This window comes from Pseudonaja textilis, chromosome Z, assembly GCF_049901715.1.
Source record: "Pseudonaja textilis isolate UNSWEBS1 chromosome Z, rPseTex1.2, whole genome shotgun sequence".
NCBI lineage: Eukaryota > Metazoa > Chordata > Lepidosauria > Squamata > Elapidae > Pseudonaja > Pseudonaja textilis.
In genome coordinates, this window is record NC_142008.1 from 3,993,180 (window position 1) to 4,020,816 (window position 27,637).

Below are 27,637 nucleotides of genomic sequence, written 5' to 3' on the forward strand. Positions count from 1 at the left end.
AGAAAAAGCCAGCCAATCTGCAAACATCAACTCCATCAACCAATCAAGATATGACAACACAGCCAACCTCCCCACCAGTATATATAGGGAGATGGCAGCTCTGATCACACTTTGCTCACGCAAGTATGAAGCCGAAAGAACCAGCCTGAAGATGGCGAGTGGGACCTCATAGAAATGTTGCCAAGATGCTCTCAATCTTACACGGGAAAAGACCCGAACACGCCAAGACCTGCATACCTGTACCCATGAAAATCTACAAATCTATCTATCTATCTATCTATCTATCTATCTATCTATCTATCTATCTATCTATCTATCTATCTATCTAGGTCTAGGTGTGTTTGGGTTTTTTCCAATGTAATCTTACACAGGAAAAGACCCGAACACACCTAGACCTACATACCTGTACCCGTGAAAATCTACGAAAACAAATATGTGTCTGTGTGTGTGTGTGTGTGTGTGTATGGTATTCAGCTTTGTTCTGTATTTCCCATGTCATTGTAGTTGTGCTTTTAAAGTTGTAGCAACGTTTTCGGCAGAATCTCATCTGCCATCATCAGGCTTCTGTATTGTGTTCGTCTGTGAGTCAGGCTTTTACAATTGTTTGTACAGTCTGACTCACAGATGAACACAATACAGAAGCCTGATGATGGCAGATGAGATTCTGCCAAACGCTGCTACAACTTTAAAAGCACAACTACAATGACATGGGAAAATACCCGAACAAAGCTGAATAACACACACACACACACACAGACGACCACCTCAAAACTTGTTGCTTTCCCTTAACCAAATGAAACAAACGTTAATTAAGAATCCAGGCAATATATGTGCATCGGTGTGGATTTCCAAATTGTTTCTTACCAGCTCTTTGCACAGTTCTATGCATGCGCACATCAGTCACTAAATGAACGGTTGTAAATTGAGCACTACCTCTACTTAGATCAGTTTGGCTATCAGTACAGGTACTGGAAAAGTACAGGTAGTCTTCAACTTACAACCGTTCATTTAGTGATCATTTGAAGTTACAATAGCACTGAAAGAAGTGACTTATGACCAGTTTTCACAGTTACAACCTTTACAGCAACCCCATGCTCACATGATCAAAATTCAGAGGCTTGGCAGGTGACTCATATTTATGATGGTTGCTGTGTAACGGGACCATGCGATCCCCTTGTGCGACCTTCTGACAAAGTCCAGATTCACTTAACAACCGTGTTACTAACTGAAGAACTGCAATGATCCACTTAAACAACTGCGGGAAGGAAGGTCGTAAAAAGGGAGAAAGCTAATGTTTCACTGTTCACAACAGAAATTTTGAGCTCAACTGTGGTTGTAAGTCAAGGACTACCCGTATAATATGATCTTTTAGGAGACCTCAAGCCCGATCAGGTACAATTCCATTCTCGTGTTCCATTTAATCAAAGCATTAACATCTCTTTTTTACCTAAATTCTTCGAGCTGAGCTCAGCTCCGGGGTATTTTATGCCCCGTGGCTTTCTTAGAAACAATACAGAAATGGTTTGCCAGTGTCTCCTTCCTTGGTTTTTTTTAAGCTTCCCAGTCTAGCCGGCAACCTTGAACCCCTCAAAATCTCTCCTCCCTCTTCTGAACAGATTCTGCATAGTTTCTGAGCTTGGACCAAGGTCAGTCTGGTACTGCCATCTGGTGAGAGGTCTTTATAGTGCACACATTAAATGAGGGAGGCGGAGGAATAATAGAGAGCCAGTTCAGTATTGCAGCCTCCTCTGGTCACGTGATCCTCATTTAATGACCTACATGGCCCTCACTTAACAAGAGCAACTAAGATTCCTGGGACCGCCACTGCTACGTAGCGTTAGTCACGTGGGGGTTTTGTTTCCGACTCATGGCCCTGTCATTTAATGACATAGCTTCCCATCCCAGTTATAGTATTGTTAAATGAGGACTACCCATGTACGGTCTGGGTTATGGACCCCAAGCAAGGCTGTTCTGAAACGGCTTTAAGGCCTGGTCTTCCATTGAGAGATATTTTGGTCCAGCGGTTAAGGTGCCAGGCTAGAACACGGGAGATTGAGAGTTCTAATCCCGCCTTAGCCATGAAAGTGGGCTGGGTGACTTTGGGCCAATCACCAGGAGACGGTGAGCTCTAATCCCGCCTTAGCCATGAAAGTGGGCTGGGTGACTTTGGGCCAATCACCAGGAGACGGTGAGTTCTAATCCCGCCTTAGCCATGAAATCCTACTGGTAACTTCGAGCCAATCACTCTCTCTCTCTCAGCCCAGTCCACCTCAAAGGATTGTTGTTGTGAGGAAAAGAGTAGGAAGCTGGATATGTTTGCTACCTTGAGTTATTTGTAAACACAATAAAGGCAGGACACAACTAAAGCAAGAGAGACAATTTCTTCGGACTTTGGAGAACAACATGTCTGCGAGTAAAACCAATAAGCAAGCAGGGAACATATTAGTTTTTCTTTTTTCCACATCTCCTAAGTTCTTACTTCTTAAGATAAGAAAACATTTGAAAATGACAATCTCCTGTTGGATTCTCAAACGTGTTGCAAACAATTCTTGCTGCATTCAGTTGTATGCAAGTACAGGTAGTTCTCCACTTACAACAGTTCATTTAGTGACTGTTCAAAGTTACAATAGCACTGACAAAAAGTGATCCGCTTTTGCAACCTTCTGACAAGCAAAGTCAGTGAGGGAAGCCTGATTCAGTTAACAACCGTGTTGGTAACTGAACAACTGCAGCGATTCACTTAGCAACTGTGGCAAGAAAGGTTGCAAAATGGGGGAAAGCTCACCTAACAGCTGCCTCACTTAGCAATGGAAGTTTTGGGCACAACTGTGGCCGTAAGTTGAGGACTACCTGTACCAGCCTGGAATCGCATTTTAGACTCGCCTTCTTTTTTAACGGATGAATATTGTAGAATTGTTTAAAAAAATCCTCCTGTGGGAAAAGGGTTGCATTCCCTTTAAAACTCAGGGGGAAAACCTTTGAGAAGATTTCCAAAATATTCTTGTGCTCTTAGAGAAAAGGAACACATTCAAAGGCTGCCTGTCTGCCAGCTGCTTTCTCTCTGGACAAATCCCAGGAAGAGCTGATACAATCTGCTTCCCCCCACCCCACTGCCCCACCCCCAGTGTTGCCAGTGAAAAGGGAAAGGAATCCCTGGTGGAAATTAAAAAGAAAAGAAAAGACATTAATCCCGAAGAGATCCATGAGGTTACATTGAACTACTAGAGTCTGGCATCTTTCTCCGAATGCCAGGACTTCCCAGAGCAAAGCATAGTTTTTTTTCTAGTAACTAATTCTGTTGGGAGTGTAACAGGTATGGGATATGCTTTTTCTCCGTTTATTGGGGTGGTGGGGAATCTCCCTTTTGCTTGAAAAGAAGGTACAGTCTGCTTCACCTTTCAATTTCTTTGTTGGATTTTTTTTTAAAGAGCGTATAGAAATCTGCTGTTCCTATATTATTAAACAAATATATCTTAGCCAATCACTGGAATGCCTCTCTTCAATACATGAAGAGAATAATCCCAATCTCTTGGCTAAGTGTGAAAGAGTCCAGTTGTTCCCAGAAGTGTGAAGATTGATGCCATGTGGGCTGTTTTATGATTTTGTTAAGTTTCTCTCTGCAGACTACAAATAATTCTTTTCCTAAAGATCGTTTTGTTTTCACTTTTCTAGCCAATTAGCAATGCTGATTTCATCGTTCCTGTTGAAATTGACGGAACTATACATCAGGTAAGTACTGCTTGCCTTTTTATATGGAAGTGGCAGATTGCTTTGCACAACGGTCAAGTTAGCTTGGCAGAGGATGAAGCTTTGGAGTTAATCGACAGGTTAAAATTAGTGAGTTTTCGGATTGCAAAGTTTCAACTACAAAGCTATTTCAGTTCAAACTGACAGTAAAAAAGTGTTACTTTAAACAGTAACAATAATTGATTCATCACATCAAGATATTTTGTTGGCTATCATAGTTTATCCAGGTAACTTACCTGCTGACCATCATACTTCCAGAGGTTCAGATGTTAGTTCTAGGTGCAGTTTCTCAGATACATGCATCTAAAAAGGGTGAATTCATATTCAGGTAGTATTCTCCGACTTACAACAGTTCATTTAGTGACCATTCAAAGTTACAATGGCACTGAAAAAAAAGATTTATGACCATTTTTCGTACTTATGACCATAGTCAAATGATCAAAATTTGGAGATTAGGTAACTTTCTGTTACCTAATCGTGGCATCCAAAATCAACGGGGAAGCCAAATTCACTTCACAGCCGTGTTACTAAATTGAAAACTGCAGTGATACACTTAACTATGGCAAGAAAGGTTGTAAAATGGGATAAATTTCATTTAACGGATGTTTCATTGAGTAATAGAAGTAATTATAACCTCAATTGTGGTTATAAGTTGGGGATCACCTATATGTCTTTCTGACAGCCTTCTGAAGTATAAGAAAATTAAGGATTTCAGTTCAGTTCAAAAACCTGCTTTCCTTCTTGCTCCATTAAATATTTTGGGTGATGTAATCCAAAAATCTTATCCTCCTTTTCAACAATCATAATGGGTGCCCTAAAGTAAAAATGGGTCAAAGATGGATCATAATTTTTAAAAATCAAAATTCAGTGCAAAGAGCATAGTATCTGTTAAAGTAGTCTTTTTAACTATGAGCAATAAAAGAAACTATTCGCGTCCCGAAGGGCAATGCATTGAATACATTTAGGTATCATTAAGAATTGTATTCGGACAGAACATCCTTCTGATTGAAAATGCTTTGAGATTCTAATTTGGAGCAAGGAATATTCATAAGATAATAAACTACATTATAGAAGAGAAATAGAATAGAAGGAAAAGGGACCTTGGAGGTCTTCCAGTCTAGCCCCCTGCTCAAGCAGGAGAAACTACTACCTTTTTCATCACTTGAGGTTAAATGAGAGTTACATTTGTTTGAACATGCAAATAGATATGTGTATTATCTTATGTTTAATATAGATGGTGAAAAAAGAAAGAATATAAGGTAATTCTCAATTTATTACCTTTATTGACAGTTCGGAGTTGCAACAGCCTCCCACCCAAAAAGTGATTTATGTCTTGAATTTGCACTTAACAACCATCACAAACTGTCTCACCACTGCTATGGTCATGTGATCTCAATTTGGGCACTTGGCAACAGGTTTGCATTTTCAACAAGTTGCAGCATCCTGCAACCAAGTGATGTTTCCAGCAAGAAAATTTTTTGGGGAGGGAGAATCTGAATTCACTTAACCACTGTTGTAAAACCGAACCGGGTCACGTGGTTATTCAAATGACTGCAACACTTTATGAAGGAAAGTACTCCTCAACTTACGACAAAAATTGAGTCCAAAAATTTATGTTGTTAAGTGAGACATTTGTTAAGTGAGTTTTACCTCATTTCACAACCTTTCTTGCCATAGTTGTTAAGTGAACCACGGCAGTTATTAAGTTAGTAATTACATGTCTGTTAAGTGAATCTGGTTTCCCCCTTGACTTTGCTTGTCAGAAGGTCACAAAATGGGATCACGTGACCCCCCCCCCCCAGGGACACTGCAATGGTCATAAATATGAACCAGTTGCCAAGCATCTGAATTTTGATCACATGATGCTACAAAGGCCGTAACTGTGGAAAAGGGGTCATAAGTCACTTTTTTCAATGCCATTGTAACTTTGGTCATTAAGTAAACTGCTGTAAGTGTAGGACTTAGCTGTAATTGCCAACCGTTTAACTTTTTTTCCGTTTAGAAATGGCAGAGAGACTGTGTAAAACTACGATAAACTGTGAACAGTTGTGCATGGGTTTAGTAGGTGATGGTGTTTTTGCATCTAATCTATTCTTTTTTTAAAGGACAGCCTTCTTGGTGCGCCTTTCTAGGAAGGGCTGCGACCGGGTTCAAGTAATCCAGGATAGGCTGTGTGCAATCTTAATGGCCTATCCTTGATTACTTGCACTGGGACGTAGCCACAACACGATAAAGAGGATGCTGGGAAGTCCCAAGTCCACGCGTCTTGTTCGCACTTTTCTAAAAGAGGAGACGGCAGCTAAGGATGTTGTAATTCAAGAGTAGATTACCTCCAGTTCAAAAAGTCAATGAAACAAATACAAAACCAAACTACTTGCTGACATAATACTAACAATGTTTGTCTCTCTCTCTCTCTCTCTCTCCTATTGTGCAATTTAGTGAGCACAAAGTTTTCTCTTCTGTCCTCTCCCCTTCTCCCTTCCTCTTCCCCCTTCCTTTCAATTCTTATTCTATTCTATCCTATTCTGTTCTGTTTTATTTCTATTCTGCCTCGGTCTTAAGTCAGTACAGTAGTCCTTGACTTACAACCATTTATTTAGTGATTGTTCGAAGTTACACCAGCACCTACTTATGACTGTTGCAACATCCCCATCCATGGTCACGTGATCAAAATTAAGACACTTCACAACTGATGTGTTTATGACCGTTGCAGTGTCCTGGGGTCATGTGATCACCACTTATAAACTTCCCAACCAGCTTCTAACAAGCAAAGTCCATGCAGGAAGCTGGGCTTGCTAAATTGCCATAGGATTCACTTCACCAATGGCGGAGATTCATGTAACAAATGCAGCAAAGAAGGCCGTAAAATGAGTCAAAAATCACTCAACAACTGCCTTGCTTAAGAACAAAAACTTTGAGTTCAGTTGAGGTTGTAAGTCGAGAACTTAGCTGTATCTGTATGTTCAATAATCATGTAGCAGGAATAACGTTCCTTGAGTTAGTGTGGATAGGTTTTATTAAAGCATTAGCTATAATTATTTACTGAAGTATCTTAGCTACAATCCTATCAACAGTTTTAATGGCAAAAGCCATGAAAATCCATTCCATTCACAAATCCGAGATTTTGCCATTCTGAAAATGAAACGAAATGAAAATGAAATTTTCATTTTGAGACCAAAATCCTTCCTCTTTTTGAAGACGTGAAAAAGAGAGTATTGAACTCATCCATTCTTTTTGCCGACGAATAAAATCTTTTGAGTTGGTATGATAGGCTAACAATCCTTTAATTTTAAAATTGCGTCCCTTTAAGTTTATACTGTTTTTCCTGTAGTGCCTCATTGATTTATACAGGAATAAAACTGCACTAGCTAGTCCTTTGTAACGACGCAGCGGGACTTCACTTCGCCTCTTGTTTTGATCAAAGTATAAATTGATTCTTCCAGGATCATGAACCTTAGCTGTTTGCACATTTTTGAATCTCAGTGCCTGCCTTCTATCTCCACTTTCAGGTTTATGTGTTAAAGCGGCCACACGTGGACAAATTTCTTCAGAGAATGGGAGACCTTTTTGAATGTGTTCTATTCACAGCCAGCCTAGCAAAAGTAAGTCGTGCAATCCGTGTGCCTCTTATTCTTACAATCTTGTCTCATTTCAGGTACTCCAAAGTTGGGCACAGCACACTGTCACCCTGGTTAATTTTGTAACATTGGCATAGCTGGGCCAACAGTCCAGCATTTCTGAAGAAACGAGCATCGGGTGAACATGAACGATTGAGTTTTCTTCCTTTACCCAAATCTCCTAGAATAAAAGTTGGGTCCTCTTTATCGGGGGGCATATCAAATGAGGAGAAAATAATTATCTTCATCTCCCTCCTACCCCCTCCTCCTCCTCCTCCTCCTCTTCTTCTTCTTCTTCTTCTTCTTCTTCTTCTTCTTCTTCTTCTTCTTCTTCTTCTTCTTCTTCTTCTTCTTCTTCTCCTTCTCCTTCTCCTTCTCCTTCTCCTCCTTCTCCTCCTTCTCCTTCTCCTTCTCCTTCTCCTTCTTCTTCTTCTTCTTCTTCCTCTTCTTCTCCTTCTTCTCCTTCTCCTTCTTCTCCTTCTTCTCCTTCTCCTCCTTCTCCTTCTCCTTCTTCTTCTTCTTCTTCTTCTTCTTCTTTTTCTTCTTCTCCTTCTCCTTCTTCTCCTTCTTCTCCTTCTCCTCCTTCTCCTTCTCCTTCTCCTCCTCCTTCTCCTTCTCCTTCTCCTTCTTCTTCTTCTTCTTCTTCTGCTTTCTTTATCTGGCAACGTGTACTTTTGCCTGCTAATGTGTGGGTAAGTGTTTCCATGGTAACCGTATCACATATGGGCTCGTCTCATAACTCAGCCTTCCTGGATTGCTCCTGATGCCAATATGGGAGCCTTTTTTTTAGTTACCATGGTTATGTGGGGGGAGGGGGTTAGAGAGAAAAATAGCTTATTACATAATGTACTATCCTTAACTGGGACAGATCCACTGCCTGGTTGGATCGATATACGGGCAATTAATAGGATAGACTTCAAGTTGGTGAAAACATACAAGCAAATTATATATATATATATATATATATATATATATATATATATATATATATATATATATATATATATATATATATATATATATATATATATATACACACAAATTCTGCTGACATTATCTGTCTTTGTGGACTTGGGAGGTTCCTAACCAGGAAGGAAGGGGACCAATACTTCATTGTGCCTTTGAATTAGAAGTCGCCATGCTTATAATTACCTCCACCATAAATGTTTAGTCTTGTGGTGTTTCCAGTGTTGACTGTACCTGTGATAGCAGAAAAGCAGATAAAATCATTATTGTGCACACTTTGATAGCAATGGAGAAATTAGGAAGGTGCATTAAACCAGTGGACTAGAATATCCTCAGAAATAAGTTGACCAGTGGCTCTTGTTTGCAAGGGGAGCTTCCGTACAAGGCCGCTTCATCAAAATTATTCTTATTCTGGATTTTTTTTAAAAATTACAACCAAGGCTATATCCATTTGCAGAACAGATTACCAGCGTAGCAAAACAGCTGTGCCTATATCCAGAGATATCTTTTCGAGCAGCTGCAAGAAACTTTGCAGAATGCCGTTTTTACAAATTCCTTGTCTAAATATGATATCAGCGTGTTTGGTTCACACCGGGAGTGGTTGCTGGCAGAGAATTCAGGTTCAAGTATTTCAACTGGTAGCAAAGCCCCGAGCTCCAGCATTAAAGCAGCTTTAATCTTCTTCCGTTTTCCAGGAAAGTTCAGCAGGCTTCTTTTTTTAGTTCTCAAGAAGGAAGACTGAAAATCAAGATAGGTTCATTAGCCTTCCACAGTTTCATTGAAAGATTTCTGTGCCATTTGAAACCATCGTACTTCGGCACCGCAGTGAAATTAGAAGTTTGTCTAACGTGTACTCTGAAATTCTATGCAGCGTAGAAAATTGCAGGATGCGCAGTTTTCAAATTAAAACAGGACTATTATAAAATTACAAATAATAATAGGCCGACCGCTAATATTTTAAAGTCTTGGTTTGTTCAATTTCTAGTCTAATACAGGGAATGCTCGACTTACGATCACAATTGAGCCCAGTGAGACATTTGTTAAGTGAGTTTTTGCCCCATTTTTCTTGTCACAGTTGTTAAGTGAATTGCTGCAATTGCCGTTAAGTGAGTAACACAGTTGTTAAGCGGATCTGGCTTCCCCCTTGAGTTTGCTTATCAGAAAGCAAGAAAAGGGATCAAATCACACACACACACACACACTGACACTGGACACTGAAACCATCATAAATATATGTCAATTGTCCAGCATCTGAATTTTGCTCACATGGGGATGCCACAATGCAAAAAATGGTCATAAGTCACTCTTTTTCAGTGCCTTCATTGTAACTTTGAATGGTCACTAAATGAACTGTGGTAAATCAAAAGCTATCTTCATAGCAGAATATGTTTTACACTCTGCTCCTTCATGAGGAATTGGCCTAGCATACTTGGTACTTTTTTCACGTTTGTTATTCTTTCCAAAAATGAGACTTTCCAATTGGGCTTCATATCACAAAGACAAGATGCCTTCTTGATTTTGATCTAGAAGAAGCTGGTTTGTTTTGGTGATGCCTTTGGAATCAGACTTGAACCAAATCCCAAAGATGCTTTTTCAAAAAGCAAGCTGGACTGTCTGTTTCTTTTTCCCCTTTAAAAAACATTTTGCTTCCCATTCAAGAAGCAAACATTTTCAAAGGAAAAAAAAAAAGACCTTTGCAAAATCCCTATAATGATATGATCAAAATTCAGACGCTTAGTAACCGGTTCATTTTTACGACGGTTGCAATGTCCCGGGGGTCCTGTGATCCCCTTTTGCGGCCTTCTGACCAGCAAAGTCAATGGGGAAGCCCAGATTCACTTAACAGCTGTTTTACTAACCTAACAACCACAGTGATTCACTTAACAGCTGTTGGCAAGAAAGGTCGTACCACAGGGCAAAACTCACTTAATTAATGTGTCACTTAACAACAGAAATTTTGGGCTCAATTTTGGTCATAAGTTGAGGACTGCTTGTATTTTTGTGTGTTTAATCCCCCATTTCCTAGGGCCTCTCTTAGCGCTTCGTTCCTAGGGGGTCCTCTTATCCTAAGCTTGAACCATTTCCACAAGGCAAAAAAGAACACTTTAACGCAACGTCTGCCAGCGTTGACTTCTTTGCGCCACATCCTAGGAAAGCACATAGCCACACTGTCATCATGGTTATATCTTTATTTCTTCAATGGGCTTTATTTCATATTTGTATTGAAACATGTATGTTGAGTTTTCAACTGGGAGAAAAATATTCTTTTGTTTCTTAACTTGTAACCCCTTTTCTTTCATTAACAAAAAAAATAAATAATCAAAAGTATGCAGACCCAGTGGCAGATTTGTTGGACCGTTGGGGTGTGTTTACGGCTCGACTCTTCCGGGAATCCTGTGTTTTCCACAGAGGAAATTACGTGAAAGATCTTAGCCGGCTTGGACGAGAATTGAGCAAAGTCGTCATCGTAGATAATTCCCCTGCGTCTTACATCTTCCATCCTGAAAATGCTGTAAGTAATTTTGATCTTAATTTTGCTGTTGATCAGTCATTAAGTTGTGTCTGAACCTTTGCGACCTCATGGACCACAAGCATGCCAGGTCTTACCTGTCCTTCACTGTCTTCACATTAATACCTGAAGTATTAATGCCACTCTATAAGGCCTTGGTAAGACCACACTTGGAACAATGGCATCCAGTTTTGGTCGCCACGATGTAAAAAAGGTGTTGAGACTCTAGAAAGAGTGCAGAGAAGAGCAACAAGGATGATTAGGGGACTGGAGGCTAAAACATACGAAGAGCGGTTGCAGGAACAGTGTGTATGTAGTTTAATGAAAAGAAGGACCAGGGATAGCAGTCTTCCAATATCTCAGGGGCTGCCCCAAAGAAGAGGGAGTCAAGCTGTTCTCCAAAGCACCTGAGGGCAGGATAGGAAGCAATGGATGAAAATTAATCAAGGAGAGAAGCAACTTAGAACTAAGGAGGAATTTCCTGACAGTTAGAGCAGTTAATCAGTGGAGCGGCTTGCCTCCAGAAGCTGTGAATGCTCCAACACTGGAGGTTTTTAAGAAGAGACTGGACATTTGTCTGAAATGGTTATAGGGTTTCTTGCCTGAGTTGGCTGTTGGACTAGATGACCTCCAAGGTCCCTTCCAACTCTGTTATTCTGTTATTCTATTCTATCTCCTGGAGTTTTCCCAAATTCATGTTCGTTATGTCAAAAACACTATCTAACCATCTCACCCTCTGCCGTCCCTTTCTCCTTTTTGCCTTCCATCTTTCCCAGCAGCAGGATCTTCTCCAAGGAGTCCTTATCTTCTCATTCGGTGGCCAAAATATTTGAGCTTCAGCTTCAGGATCTGTTCTTCCAAAGGACAGTCAGGGTTGGTTTCCTTTAGCATTGACTGATTCGGCCTCCTTGAAATCCAAGCGTCTCTCGAGAGCCTTTTTCAACAGTGGTTGCAATACATGGAAGTATTTCTGCCTTTGGATTTGTCTAGAAAGATATTTGTTGACTTTTAAAAAAAAAGAAAAGAGGGAGTAGGCTCCGGAGTGTCAGTTTAGTAAGAGATTTGGAGATCTGCCATTAGAGAATTATCACTCTCCAGTCATTTACCAAAGAAACCATGAATTAATTGTATGAATGAAATAAAAGAGCCTGCTGTGCCATTGCTCCAACCCTTTGGAGCACCCTCCACTCCAGAAGTGAGGTGGCCCCCCGTTCTCCTGGCCTTCTGGGAAGCTGTCAAACATGGCTCTCTCACCTTGTTTGGGGCTTGCAGAGAGCACACAGCCCTAGGGCTGATAGCAACCTGAAAGCCCCCTTAAAAATAAACACATTTATTTTTAATGTATCCTTTTCTTTTTTAATTTTGTACACTGATTTTATGCTTTAATATTTTATCTGTAAACCACCCAGACTCCTGTCATATAGAGACAGGTGGTTTCAAAATTTAATAAAATAAAGTCTCAGCCGGTCTTCTGAAACCTCGTAGATTTGCACACAAACCACCATACAACAGCAGAAAGCAGGTTTCAAGGTGGTTTAATGTCAAACAACAAACTTCCCATCCAGCAAGAACAGCATACAATCCAGTCTAGGTTAGCACTGGATTGCTAGCTCTGCCTTCCAATGCTATTTAAAGGTACAAACCTAAACGCTCCTATCTCCTGTACTTGCCCCTAATTAGCCCCTTAATTACCCTCTAGGACACCATCCGGTTACACGTAATAATGTCCATTGTTTCCTATCTCTGCAATCTACCTTTCGCCTATGAACCCTACCTACTCGTGCGTAAACTATATACCCAGATTTCTCCCTTCCCCATCATCCGTTGCAGCACTACAGTCGATTCCAAAAGCCGCAAAAGGACGGGGGCTTTCCTGGGTTCTCGTCACCGTCGACCATCCCACTCCGCCACGATGTGTCTGACAGCTAAACAATCCCGGAAGTATATAGCGTCAGGCTTCAGTTGCTCTTGCAAACATGCTGACAGGCTCAGTTTATCTATCAGCACTATGGACATAAAACCTCACAGGTCAAATTATATTTGTGACCTCTAGAAAGCATAACAAAATATCTGTTAACCAAAGGAAGAAAATCCAGCGATGCTGGGTAGATGCCCATCCTCTAGAAAGGGTCAGAAATAAGACAGTTGATGATGTTACCTAGTTGGGTAACGAAACCTCTGCAAGTTCAGCTAGATTGCCAGAAATCCCCATGAAATGAAAACACGCTCTTTGGCTGACCTCTTCCAAATCCTTTTCCAAAATAACCCATGCAATGCGCAAACACACACACACGCTCCATTGTGAGAGCCAATTTCGACTATGGTTAAGGCACCAGTTTACAAAGCAGGAGATGATGAGTTCTAGTCCCACCTTAGGTGTTAAAGCCAGCGGGGTGACTTTCAGCCAATCAATGGGAGACGGTGAGTTTTAGTCCCGCCTCAGGCACCCAAGCCAGCTGGGTGACTTTGAGCCAATCACCAAGAGATTCTGATTTTTAGTCCCGCCTTGGGCTTGAAAGCCAGCTGGATGACTTTGGGCCAGTCCCTTTCTCTCATCCCAACCCACCTCACAGGGTTGTTGTGAGGAAATTCAGAGGAGGAGGGTGTACTGGATAGGTTTGCCACCTTGAATTATTTGTAAAAATAATGAATGGATTGGAATAAATGAATAAAATACAAAACCATCCCCTTGGATAATGCAAGTGACCCCTTGACTTTGACTGGGACTTCATAGCTGGAGCTTCTGTGTGTGTCTTGTGCAAGACTTTCCTCAACATACAACCACAATTCAGCCCAGGTTTTCCCTTGTTAAACAGAACAATTGTTAAGTGAGTTTTGCCCCATTTTACAACCTTTCTTCCCACAGGTGTTAAGTGAATCACTGTAGTTGTTAAGCTAGTAGCAGGATTATTAAGTGAATCTGACTTCCTTCTTCGACTTTGCTTGTCAGAAGGTCACAAAAAGGGGATCCTGTGACCCCAGGACACTTCAACATCCTAGATATGAGTAAGTTGCCCAAGCATCCGAAATTTGATCACCTAACCCTGGGGATGCTGCGATGGTTGTAAGTGTGAAAAACTATAATGTCACTTTTTTCAGTGCCGTTGTAACTTTGAACAGTCACTTAACGAATAATCTTAAGTCCAAATCTCCCCCATCGTATTCAGATGGGCTTGTATAAGTCAGCCAGCCTTTTCCTAGGATGTTTCTTAAAGGTTCAAGTAACCTACAATTGCATATACCCGTGCTTCACTATGAAACTATGTGGTTGGGCTCAGTTTTTGGGGAGGAAAATAAGTAAAAAAAATTCTGCCTCTGCCTACCAGCATCCATCGGTATTCATCTGGCTAGCGTCCTGTCAGTGTGTGAGAAAGTTGAGGGCTGTTTGGAAACTGAAACAATATTTGCTGTGTGAGCAAGAAGGAAACAGCAAGGAGCCTGGGCGTGGCTTAGCTCAACTGTTTGCTGCTGAGAAACTGAAACTCCTCTATTTTTCTTTTGCATTTAGAACAGGTTTCTTTTCGGGTGGGGAGGTGGAGTAGAACTCCTTAGCATCAGAGCATGTTAATAATAATAATATAGGAAACGCTAATGCTCTGGTGGTCATTTCAAAAAATCCTTTCTTAGTGAGCCCCTAGAAGCCAAGAGGAACATAGGTGCCAAATTTCAACTTTGTAGGCTTTGTACGGTTCTGGAGATTTTGTGATGATGCATGAGTGGTATTTCGCTTTTATGTATGTATGTATGTATGTATGTAATTCAGCTTTGTTCGGTATTTTCCACGTCATTATAGTTGTGCTTTTAAAGTTGTAGAAGCGTTTGGCAGAATCTCATCTGCCATCATCAGGCTTCTGTAGAATACAGAAGAATACAGAATACAGAAGCCTGATGATGGCAGATGAGATTCTGCCGAAACGTTGCTACAACTTTAAAAGCACAACTATAATGATTTGGGAAAATACCCGAACAAAGTTGAATACCATACATGTAAGTACCCACGAAAACTTAAGAAAACATATAGAAGATAGATAGATAGATAGATAGATAGATAGATAGATAGATAGATAGATAGATAGATAGATAGATAGATAGATAGATGAATAACAATATTAAGTTGTTGGAGCATTTGTTTTTTAATTTCAGGTGCCTGTTCAATCCTGGTTTGACGACATGACAGACACAGAACTGTTAGACCTTATTCCTTTCTTCGAAGGATTAAGCAGAGAGGAGGAAGTCTATACGATGATCCATAAGCTGTGTAACAGGTAGTCCCCTGAACACCTGTCCTGTTGCATTACCTGAAGCATCTCTCGGAGACTGCTCTGGATAAACCTTCAATGTTTCTCATCCTTCCTCTGCCATGAAAGACAATTGTGACCCAGTGCTTCTAAATCATGAGATTGACTTAACGCCATGAGGTGACCGGATTGCTTCTTAAAACAGAAATCAAGAAAAGAGAAGATAATGAAAAAGAAGCTATTTTGAACAGGACGTTTAACGCATTTCATAAACAGGCGCATTTTACAAATTCTGCTTTTTTTTCCTCCTTAAAACATGCCAAAAAATAATGATTATAATAATGATGAACGCTTGGTGTTAACTTCAACCGGTCAAGTCATCCCCACCCCACGACCCCGCGACCCCTTCCCGGCTCATCCTGCTATGCAGAGTGTTTTTCTCGCCCCGGCCTGCTTCATTAGAGCAGTTGACCTGACTCTGAACTTGATTTCTTCCAGGATGAAGTGCCTTTTTGAATGTTGTTTTCAGATTTACAAAAAGAAAAAAAGAAAAAAAAATCACTTTTGTACAAGAGGTATTTCCAGAATCTTTTAGTCTTGTATTGTTTAAATGCTTGAAAAAACAAAAAAAAAGACAAAGAAGAGCTGGGAGACATTTTTTTTATAGAGCCACTTAAAAACTACGGAATCAAAGGAGAAATCTGGGAAGAGGTTGTTATTCTCCTTAAAATATCAATGGCTATATTTTGTACCACCTTTGAAGCCGCATACCAGTAGGTAGAAGTAAACTACGGGGTAACATCTAAGCTGGAGGTGCAGCTCCCTTAATAATTTGGATGTTTTGCACTTAGACTAGGGCATATCTGCATTCCCCTCTCCTCCCCAGGCGGAATACAGCAAAATGGAAGGGGAAGTACGCTCCCTTGCAAGTCCACACTCCCTTCAAGAAGAGTCTGATTGTGTTTGCTAACGCACAACTTCCAGGTGTTTCTGATGTCAGGGATAAAACGGGAGGGAAAGCATAGAAGACAATGAGTGTATTTATTCAGCATGAAATATTTATAGTAAGCTATTGGCAAACGATGCGCTAAAGTTCCAAAGAAAGGGAAGTTTCTTTCCATAACCTACTTTCCTTTCTAGGGCCCTGGTGGGAGACATTTCACTTTATATTTTTATTATTTTTAAATTGTGCCATTCCCCTCCCCCGCCCCCCTCCTTAATTGCTGCTAACGAAGGCTCACCAAATGGAACTGGACCTTGGCTTTTATACTGTTCTTTGCCGCTGTGCCTGTGCTACTGGAACTTCAAAAGCCCTTTACATATTTAGTTTTTTTTTTTATATATATAAATTTTTTATTGTTTTTTAACATACAAACACAACAACAAAACATAAAAGAATCAGCTCCCCCATATTTTTATATAAACAGTAAGTCGGTTGGTCCATCAGTTTTGTGCATTAATCTCATAGTCACAATTACAATTACCTTATATAGTACTCTTATTATCAATACAAATTTATAAATCATAGTATCACTATTAAAAAAAAAGAAATTTGACTAAACTTTTATTCGATCATGCCTTTATGAGATAACTATATTTTAAATAATTTATTCTAAAACAAATCTTATAATCATGCCAATTCTATCCTAAATAGGAAAGAAAAAAAAAGGAAACAGAAAACTATTATATAAATATAGTATCAAACACCAATAAAAAGAAAAAGAAAATAAAATCAATATTATTTCTTATTGTCTAACCTTTATATTTTAGTATTTCATCATTCAACCATTGATAGAAGAGATCCCAAACTATATAAAATTGTTTATCTTCTTGCTCTCTAATTTCAAAAGTCAATCTACTCATCTCAGCACATTCCAATATTTTCTTTACAACTTCTTCTTGCAATGGAATTTTCTCATTTTTCCAATTTTTTGCAAATACAATCCTAGCAGCAGTCAATACATTTACAATCAAATATTTCAACTCTTTACTATAAGTATCTGGTAGGATTCCCAATAAAAAAAACTCCGGTTTCAAGTCTATATGCTTCTTTGTCATTTTTTCCAGCCACATGTGGATTTTAGTCCAATATTTTCTAGCATCCTCACAAGTCCACCACATATGGTAGTATGAACCAGGTTTCTGATGACACTTCCAACATTTTTCGGATTTGTTCTTGAACATTCTTGCTATCCTTGTCGGGGGAAAATGCCACCTGTAAAACATCTTATACAAGTTTTCTTTATAGGCTGTAGACATTGTCATTTTATAATTTTGCAACCATAATTTCTGCCATTTCTCTAAATCAATCCCATATCCAAAATTCCTCCCCCAAGCAATCATAGTTTCTTTAACTTGTTCTTCCTCCAGCTTAATTTCCAATAAGTAACCATACAGCTTTTTAATCACCTTTTCATCAGTACCCATCAAAATCTTATCTAAATCAGTTTGCTTATCATAAAATCCCTCTGCTTTGGAATCCTCATAGTACTTTGAATGTATTTGCAGATATGAAAACCAATTCATCTGTATACCTTGTTCTTCTAGTTTTTGCATCGATTGAAGTTCACCCTTTTCATCTAGTAATTCCCCATAACTAACTGTTTGTTCCTTTTTATAGATTATAGGATAAGAGAACGCTTCTATCGTCGATAACCTAACTGGAATTTTCAAATAACAATATTTAGTTTTTTGGCCAACGTAATCACGTGTCAATCTGGTTTTTGTTTTGTTTTGTTTTTTGTTTGTTTTAATTCGGGGTTGTCATCAGTGTTTCCACAGTGGAATTTTTCTTCCCTTCATGCTTCTTCCGTTTTTGTTGAAAAGAAAAATAGGGACGTTAGTTCTGTGCTTTAATTCTATGATATAACGTTTAATTCTTCTTTTTCTTTGCAACTTTCTAACCCGATCTAGGGTCGTGCATGGAGATGCTTAGAACTAACATATTTTAGGGAAAACCGGGTTGTCAGAGTGAAAAGCTTTTAGTATTTTAATTTGGTGTGTACTTGTTCCTCAGTATAGAACAAAGCTTGATTTTTTTTCTGAAAACCTGACCCCTATTAAGTACATTGGTCTGAGAAAGCACAATTACTGGGTATATTTTTCTTTTGGTCAAGATTGTCAAATAATTCTCTATTGTTTAGATGTATGCATTTTTTCATCCTTGGAGGGAAACATTGTGATAAATATCAAGAATGTTGTTTTTTCCCTATATTTGTCTTTCTCTATATTTTTTTAATCTCTTGAATCTAAAAGAGGGTGCACTTCAGTTGTATGTTTCCATCTTCCTTGTAAATTCATTTTTATTCTTTTTTACACTAACCGTAGCCCTTTGAAATGCTCAAATACCATAGTGGACAAGAACTGTCTTTAAAACATTTGGTGTTTATCCCAGTAAAAATAACCTCTCAGATGCTGAAATCACGGGTTCTTGCTCCTTGCCTTTGCAGTTTTAGTTGAATTTGTTAAAAAGAATATTTTTTAAATCAGTTAAGAAGCAGATGGGCCATCTATTCAAAGTGAACATTCAGGCAAACATCCATAGACAGAAAACAGGTGATCAGAGGCATAGTGGGGGAAAAAAAAGCCAAAAACCAGACTCTTGATTCTACCCAAGGGACTTTTAATCAATGTTTGGAGAGCTCTACCAGTATTGTATTAGCAGGACAGTCCTATATGAACCCCGAGGGACCAACTCTGCCGATATCTTCATTTGACCTATTGAAGGTTCTTCTTTTAATTGTACATCTTCTCTGTCAAGAATCTGATATATATCTGATCAGAATAATAACATCTGGAGTGTTGGTGGTGTTTTTTTTTTTTTTTTTTGGCCTTTTTCTTTCTTTCTTTTGTTGGTTTGAAGTTTTATTTGAGTGCTGGTTAAGTCCATGAAACTTAATTTTAGTGAGATCTTTAGTTTGGGTATTTGACTTCAAAATAGTGAAGCATTTATACTGCCAAAGTATGTTCTCTAAGCAGTATTATTTTTCAACTGTATCTCTGACTTTTTGAGCCTCAGATACAGTCTGCAGGGAAAAAGAATTCAGGTTGTAAACGGGCAAATACGATGGCAACGGTTGGTATTAAGTTGAAGTAAAATTGCAATGTTTTTTCTGGCTCATCTTGAAATTTTTGATCTTCCCAACAACCAGTTTCCATCATATGTTGCCCTTTCTAATAATGTGTGTCTTCGACAGTTTTATGCAACAATTTGTGCATAACACAGGCCATTTTGTTTGACATTCACTTTTTTTAATTAAATCAGTGTGTTGTTTTTTTCCCCCTCTTATCCAGTTGCCTTAAATGAATGCCTCTGCGAATGAATGTTGATTATGAAAAAAAGTGTCTTGTAACATGAAGGGAATCCCACATCCAGCAGACAACAGAACTTCTGTTGGGGGTGCCAATTCTGAAAAATTCTGGGATGTGGAAATCGATCAATTTTCTTTGGAAAATCATGGTTATAACAATCTAGTGCCTTTTCTTTACTTGGGCATGGTTTCAGTTCTGGAGCTCCTTAAATTAATCTAGTCCTGAGAATACAGGATGTTACTCGTAGATGGCCGAAGGAAAACTCTTTTAAAATTTAGGCATTAGTTCTGTTTGCGCTGGATTTTCTGAGGTGATACATTTTGGGGGGAATTGTTTATGAAGCCTCTTACAGCCATATTCTCAAGATGCTTAAGAAATCCCTCAGAACTATTTTCCTGGTTTTGAGACTGATCTGTGATCAGTTGCACGTAACAAGACGAACAAAAACAGCTTTTGTGCACTTCAGTGAGCCATTAACTTGTCCAATCAGTTATTTTCAAACTCTTAAGGCAGGGGATACCTTGTATGTAGTGTGCAACCTTTCGTGGCTGTAAACGAGAATTCTGTTGACCTCTACACAATTTTCAGGCACATTGCTGACCAGTTGAATTTGCCCTGGGTTGAACACAACATGTTGGCCCTTTGTAGTAATGTTAACCAAGATGGCGCTCTTGATTGGAAGAGTTGCATCAGCAACTCAGTTGCACGAGTCTACCAGGTTCTGCAACATAGCTGAAGGATGGCATTTTAAATATCTGAATGCAAGCAGGTCGGGAGGGCGGAGCCCAAAAAGTCAATCATGCGAGTAAAGAGGGGGGGGTCATCTTTAATCCCCCATCCCTGCTCCAGAACCCAGAACTTTAGCTTCTGCTTGAGAAGTTCCGTTGTCAGTTGTATGTTGGGAGATTTTTGTGGGGGCGGGAGGGGGGGATGACTTAGAAATGGGCATGATGCAACACCAGCACTTGAAGGGTTCCTAGAATATGAAAATTCCTTCCTTCCTTCCTTCCTTCCTTCCTTCCTTCCTTCCTTCCTTCCTTCCCTTCCTTTCCCACTCCTCCCTTTCCTTTTCCTCTCTCTCACACTCTTCCTTTCCCCCCTTTTCTTCTCTCCCTTTCCCTTCAGTTTCCTTTGCACTCATGAGCAGCCTACACTGGGTAGCCTGAGAGAATTACGTCCACTCACTCTTTCCTCTTGCTTGATAAAGTTACTCAGGTCTTTCCGCAGTGAGTAAATTACACAGGGCAGCAAAGGAGGAATGAGAGGCCTGGCAACTGTTGTCTTCTAAACACTGACAGCTTTGCAGAGTTGTCACATCCATTATGTATTTCACTGTACTTCGTTCACTTAACCTTCTAATTTTGATCTCGAGTTGGGAAGCAGAATGCCCTGGATACCAATAAATAAGTATCCACAATAGTTAAACAGACAAATACTGGCTGTGTCCAGAAATATATTTTACCAAAACTGGAAAGGGGGAGGGAAACAGTCAAGAAAATAAGGTGCACAATTGTTCCTTCTTGCTCAACTTTTTGTACTGTAACTTAAAAAAAAAAAAAACAGCAAGGAAAGCTTTTAATTGATGAATCGCTCATCTCTAAGGGTTGTTTAATTTGTGGTTTGTACAGTCTCTATTCCTGGCATCACTGATTAACTGGAATGAAAATGTGGAAAATCTAATCTCAAAAGACCCTGGAAATATCAATGTAAAAAAAAAAAAATCTGTAGTCTGTCTCTCTATATTTTCCAAAATGAAAACAAATTGCTCTATAGATCTGTTTTTTAAAAAAACAATAAAACACCAAACCGCACAGTCCTATTGTAAATCAAATGTTTTCGCCTCTGATTTAAAGGTGCTGCAACAATTACTTTGGGAAGGCAAATTGGGATTGAAAAAAATGGCTTGAAATCCTATCAGCTAACTATGCAAAATAAATAAAAGCTGCCTGGTTTTGTTTTTTTTTCTATTTTATTTCTGGGAACTATGAAAAGATCAGGAGCAATGGGTGTGAACTTTGTTAATCTAATATAAAGGAACTGTTTACACTCTTCCCTATGTTGAACAATGCCACAGTTCTTGAAAAAAAAAACAGATTTAACCATGGGAGGATTAAGTGAAGGAAGGAAAGCACTGATAACCAGGTTTAATGGGGGTTGGGGGGTATTGAGACATTTTACTGTGGAAAATTAAAATATGGGTTTTTTTTAAAAGGGAATCTATAGTTGCATCGAGGCATTGCATCAAGGCGTTGAGAGGAATGTTCTGCAGTTTTGAAAAATCAACCTTCCTCTTCAGAAAGACAAAACAGTTTCCCCACTGATTAGATCAAAGTTTCTCCAAGCTCTCAGGCCACTTCCTGATGTGTGGACTCCCAACTCCCAAGATTCTCCGCAAAGTCATGTTAGCTGAAGAATTCTGAGAGATAAAATCTGCCCCCATCCAGAAAGTGCTTAGGCTATTCTAAATTCTGCTACAAGTTTCCTGAACAAGTTGGCACCCAGAAATAGACCAACCCCCCCCAAAAGAATAAAAAATCAGGCTACCGATTTTTAGCCACAATTTTAACAGTTCTCTGTTAAAAACCGCAAAACAATTTTGCCCCAAATGCCCCTTGTTTAAGCAAAACGGTGTCCTAGCAAGGGCTATGTTGGGGCACTCTTTGGATGAATGTTTAGATTAATTCAGGATGGTTATATAAAGGTCAGCTTTGTTAATAAAAACATCAAGAAGAAAAACACACAGTATATTTCTAATTTGCATGGAACATTTTCATTCAAACGTGATTTCATCCTGTAAAAGAATCCTCCAGAATTTGCATCCACCAGAGGAGGAGCGTTGCAATGAAATGAACCTGCGTTTATATTGGGCTGGTGGGGTGTGTGTCTGTGTGCAGAAAACTACCCCCTAATATGTTATATTCAAGCAAGGGTATCCAAACTTGGCAACTTTTAAGACTAGTGGACTTCAATTCCCAGGGTTCCTCAGCCAGCAGGGAGGAATTCTGGGAGTTGAAGTACACAAGTCTTAAAAAGTTGCCAAGTCTGGAGACGCCTGTATTAGAGGGGGCGGGGGAGGAATGGTTTGTTGGAGTTTGTTGGACTGATGAGATCACTAAAATCTCATTAATGTACACATTTTTCTGGCCACAAGGTGGCAGAATCAAGCTAGTAAATTTTGAACAGGAAACGCAACATTGGTGGGTTGAAGAAAGAACCCACACTGGCTTGGCATCCATTTAAGTCCATTTTTCAGCCATTGCTAAACCTGTATAATGACATCACCACATGTCACCAGTATAGGGTCTCTAGGTCTACAGTTTTCTAGTGAAATATTTGCCTTTAACCTACTCCTTCTGCAACCTTTGATTCTGAAAGCATTAATGAAAGAGAAGAAAACCAGGAAGGAGCAAAGGCTTGTTTTGGCACATAATTTCAAATGTAAACAGAAATATATTAATGCCTATTCTAACACATAATGTTTCAGAGGCAGCCTGGTGCTTGATTTATTCCTGTTTTTTGCACTGTGTTTGCTTTATTAAATGGGGAGGGCATATAAATTTAATAATAAAATTAAAAGCTATTTTTACTGCAATATAGTCAAACATTTGGGTGGTTTCCTATACAAATATTTTCATGTACTTTGACCTTGGGTGTTTAGTAGAAGCAGGTAAAAGGATTAGGTACAGTGACACCTAGAATTATAAGGCTGGAAGGGGTCCCTCGAGGTCTTCTAGTCCAACCCCCTGCCCAAAGCAGGAGCCTTTATACCTCCAAATTCACTTTGATTTTAATTCTATTTTTGGACATGACTCTTTTTCATATTTTAACAGCTGTTGCAATATTCCTATCATGTGTCCAACTGACTCATGACAGTTGCAGCATCCTGGGGTCATAAGATTTTGTGACCTGACAAGCAAAGCCAATGGGGAAGCCTGATTCACTTAACAACCATGTTACTAATTTAGCAACTGCAGTCGTAAAATTGGACAAACTCACTTGGCAACTGTCTTGCTTAGCAACAGTAATTTTGGGCTCAATTGTTGTCATATGCCAAAGTCTACTAGTAATTCCATTCACTTTCAAGGTTCAAGATAGCAAGCACCCCATCTATCAGACAATATGCCTTTTTGGATTAACGCCTTTATACTGCAAGATCTGTTTGTATAACTTGCAACCCATATAACTAGCAAAAAGTGGCAAGGCTTGTTAAACTGGTTGAAAACCAGAATCTTGGGGGGGTGGGTTGGTCTCATTGATGTCAAGTCAACCTTAGCTGTAAATGATAACCTTTTCTAGAATGATCAGGCCGAAAGTTGGTCTTTCAAGTGGTCCATCAGCACCCCCAAAGCCACTATGAGTTATTTACCTTGCTTTAGGAAGTTACCACCCACTCCTAGAAGAATGAAATATTAAAAAGGCAGAATATTGTGTTTCCTGGATGAGAAAATGGAGAAACATGTTTTTTTTAGGCAGGAAGCAGACCCACTCTTAATAGCCCCCACCCTCCTCAATAGCCCACAGCAGATGTCGGCACTTAAGAGATTAAAGAGATGGCTAGGTTTGTTCATAAGCAAAGGCCCTCACTCAAGATCCTTCAGGGCAAAGCCATTAAGGCATAATAGGAATTGCCCAAACCCCCTTCATTTCATCACCCAGCAAGATTCAACCAGGCTTGGAGCTCAAGACAACCTACAAAGTTACCCCTGAATGGCCCCATGGGAGCCTGACAGCAACCAATAGAATACATGCCCTTGCCACAGGAACAGGAAGCAAGTTCAAAGCCCAACAGACGGTGTAAATATATCTCACTCTCCACTCCATGTGGTCAGCTACCCAGAATGACACGTAGCTTGATGGTTCCGCTTCACCATTAAACCATCTTTCCAAACAGCCTCCATGTTTCCAGTGTCTTTCTCACCACTTCGAACTGAATCCAGATGGACATTTCTTCCAACATTGCTCTTCACAATCTTCCTTTTCTTTCCACCTTTTCCATAATTAGGGACTCCTCCAGAAAGCTGGCTCTTTACATAACATGTCCGAACTACTGGTTGTACATTCTTTGGAGGAGAAAATCTAAATTGATTTGTTCTGTTGAACCACTTGTTTTGTTTTTTTGGCCATCCACGGTATTCTCAAGAGTCTTTTCCAACAGCTGAGTCCGAGCGTCTTTCCATCCTGTTTCTTCAAAGACCAATGTTTACTTCCATTGAGTATTGCGGGGAAAACCACTGCCTTCCTACTTCAGATCTATGGACGTGGACATTCCAGCTGCTATTTCTGTTTTGTCATCTTTGGCTGCTGAATATTTTGGATTGTTAAGGATGTTTTAGATGCTGGTTAGTAATTCTGGGAGTTGAAGGCCGTCTTAAAAGTTGTCAGGTTTGAGAAACACAGCTCTGGAGACAGGATACATTGGCACATACATCCAATTTATCTTCAAGTCCAATCCGATTCATTAGCTCGATTTAGAGCATTGGATCCATTGGATTGGCTGGCTTGCACACATTCGCAAAATAATGCAAAGCCTTCCTTTATTTTTAACCCAGTATTTGCAAATCTAGTAGTTTTCTGCCTGTCCCCTTTTCTACTGCTCCACTCCTGAATGTCATTATTTCGTTAAATGCCTGGTTTCCTTCTCCACCCCATCGGTAAATACAGTAACCAGGAAGCAACCAAATCTCTAGCAAAAACCTGGCACGGGTTTTGTAAAAAAAAGTTCCTGCCAATATATTTTTTTTCCCCTTCTTCTCTTTCCACCCTCCATTGATTCGTAAACATTTCCTGTACAGACTATCAGCTTTTTAATAGGCCTCTACCCAAGAAGGACAAACAGGTAAATCTGCAATTCTAGACTACTGGAAAAATGCCAAGGTTTATAATGATGTGCATTGTCCTTAATTGGGAGAGAGCTGGCCACAACCAGCATCGTACAGTAAAAGATTAGATCTGGCTTGAGAATCCAGTTCACCTTTGACCTTCTCCAGGGGCCAATCATAGGCTGAATGAAGAATGGAAACAGGTGTGAAGCAATTACCACAGCAACAGCCCTTAGACTTGTATACTCAAGGGTGGGCTCCAAAAATTTCAGCAACTGGGTGGGCGTGGCCAAGATGGGCGTGGCCTAGCCGGCCTCCTGCACCACGGGGGGGGGGATTGCATTTTTACCCTCCCCAGGCTCCGGAGGCTTTCCTCGAGCCTCTCGGATGGTGAAAACAGCTTCCCCCAGGTTCAGAGGCCGTAAACAGGCCTGTTTCCAGACTTTTGGAAATTATGGGAGGCGTATTTCCCCCCCTCCTCAAAACTCCATGCAGGCCGTGCACTTACTTTTTATCCAAAACAGGCCGCATAGAGACTCCGGGGAGAGGTGGGGTGGGTAGGGCCAGCCGTGGGAGGGATTTGGTGGTTTGCCAAACCAGCCATAACATTAGCTGTGGGTCTGCCTGAACTCGAACCTCTAGCAGCCCCCCCCCCCCAATATATATTGTTTTACAGCCCTCTCTAACCGGTTTACAGAATCAGCCTCTTGCCCCCAACAATCTGGGTCCTCATTTTCCCCACCTCGGAAGGAGGGAAGGCTGCGTCAACTTTGAGCCAGTCAGGATCAAACTCCTGGCTATGGGCAGAGTCAGCCTGCCATAGTGCATTCTAACCACAGCTTTCAACCCTACAGGTTTGTCCATAGGGTTAGCGTCAGAGGTGGGTATTCAGCAGGATCTGACCAGTTCTGGAGAACCGGAAGCGGAAATTTTGAGCAGTTTGGAGAACCGGCAAATCCCACCTGTGACTGGCCCCTCCCCCATCTATTTTCTGCCTCCCATTGAGTCCCAGCTGACTCTCTGGGTCTCCTTTGGTTGCCCTGCAAAGGAGAAAGGAGCTGAAAAGCGGGTCAGTGGGGACTGGGGAGGGAACGGGGATTTTGCAGTCTCCTTCCCCTGCCACATCCACCAAACCACGCCCACAGAACCAGGAGTACAAAATTGTCAATCCCACCACGAGACTAGACCAAGGGTCTTCAAACTTGGCAAGTTTAAGAGTTGTGGACTTCAACTCCCAGATATGTAATCCTAGTTACTGTTAAGATGTGTAGAACCAAATATGTGTTACCCTTATTGTAATTTCCTGGAATCATGCTCAACAAAAATGTCTCAGATTTCAGATCTATTTGTTGTCTTATCATATTTTCCAGCCATGTCTTCCACTATTTTTTGGCTTTGGGGCATGTCCACCACATATGGCAGTATGGACCTGGTGTCTGATTGCATTTCCAACATTTAACCGATTTGTGATAAAACGTCATCTATTGGAACCTAAGCAGGAGATCTTCTTGGTCACAGCTAGAACAGCATCTCCTCCAAGATTCCTATGGCTCCCACCTTTGATCGTGCTTATGGTGTTTTTGAAAACTTGGTAGTTCCATCAAGATCAGGGTCACAAAGGAGTCCTGAGGTCCTGTTCTTTACAGACAGACTCCCATGCATACACTAAGAGCCACTTTGGTGTAGTGGTTAGGGTATCAGACTAGAAACTGAGAGACAGTGAGTTCTAGTCATGTCTTACTCATGAAAGCCAACTGGGTGATTTTGGGTCAACCACCAAGAGATAGTGAGTTCTGGTCCTGCCTTAGCCACGAAAGCCAACTGGATGACATTGGGCCAATCATCAGCAGACAGTGAGTTCTAGTCATGTGTTAGGCATGAAAGCCAACTGGGTGACTTTGGGTCAACCACCAGGAGATACTGAGTTCTAGTCATGTCTTAAGCATGAAAGCCAACTGGGTGATTTTGGGTCAACTATCAAGAGATAGTGAGCTCTAGTCCTGCCTTAGCCATGAAAGTCAACTGGATGACATTGGGCCAATCACCAGCAGACAGTGAGTTCTAGTCATGTGTTAGGCATGAAAGCCAACTGGGTGATTTTGGGTCAACCATCAGGAGATACTGAGTTCTAGTCATGTCTTAAGCATGAAAGCCAACTGGGTGATTTGGGGTCAACTACCAAGAGATAGTGAGCTCTAGTCCTGCTTTAGCCATGAAAGCCAACTGGATGACATTGGGCCAATCACCAGCAGACAGTGAGTTCTAGTCATGTGTTAGGCATGAAAGCCAACTGGGTGATTTTGGGTCAACCATCAGGAGATACTGAGTTCTAGTCATGTCTTAAGCATGAAAGCCAACTGGGTGATTTGGGGTCAACTACCAAGAGATAGTGAGCTCTAGTCCTGCTTTAGCCATGAAAGCCAACTGGAT

The 27,637-nt window shown here is 40.4% G+C and overlaps 1 protein-coding gene across 7 annotated transcripts in view; it reads left to right on the top strand.

The window, feature by feature from the left end:
* CTDSPL (CTD small phosphatase like) overlaps window positions 1-21,214 on the top strand; it is a 73,878-nt gene extending 52,664 nt beyond the window's left edge. For 3 of the 7 annotated variants that reach the window (XM_087917566.1, XM_087917561.1, XM_087917567.1), the window contains 5 exons: window positions 3,673-3,729; window positions 7,257-7,349; window positions 10,657-10,842; window positions 14,983-16,403; window positions 17,765-21,214. In XM_087917566.1, the coding sequence (XP_087773692.1) occupies window positions 3,673-3,729; window positions 7,257-7,349; window positions 10,657-10,842; window positions 14,983-15,108 (462 nt within the window). In that variant the 3' untranslated portion in view covers window positions 15,109-16,403; window positions 17,765-21,214. Of the gene's footprint in view, window positions 1-3,672; window positions 3,730-7,256; window positions 7,350-10,656; window positions 10,843-11,615; window positions 12,309-13,789; window positions 13,846-14,982; window positions 16,404-17,764 lie in introns of those variants that run through there. The other 4 variants (XM_087917568.1, XM_087917562.1, XM_087917564.1 and 1 more) reach the window with 3 other exon arrangements.
* The last annotated feature ends 6,423 nt before the right edge of the window (window positions 21,215-27,637 follow it).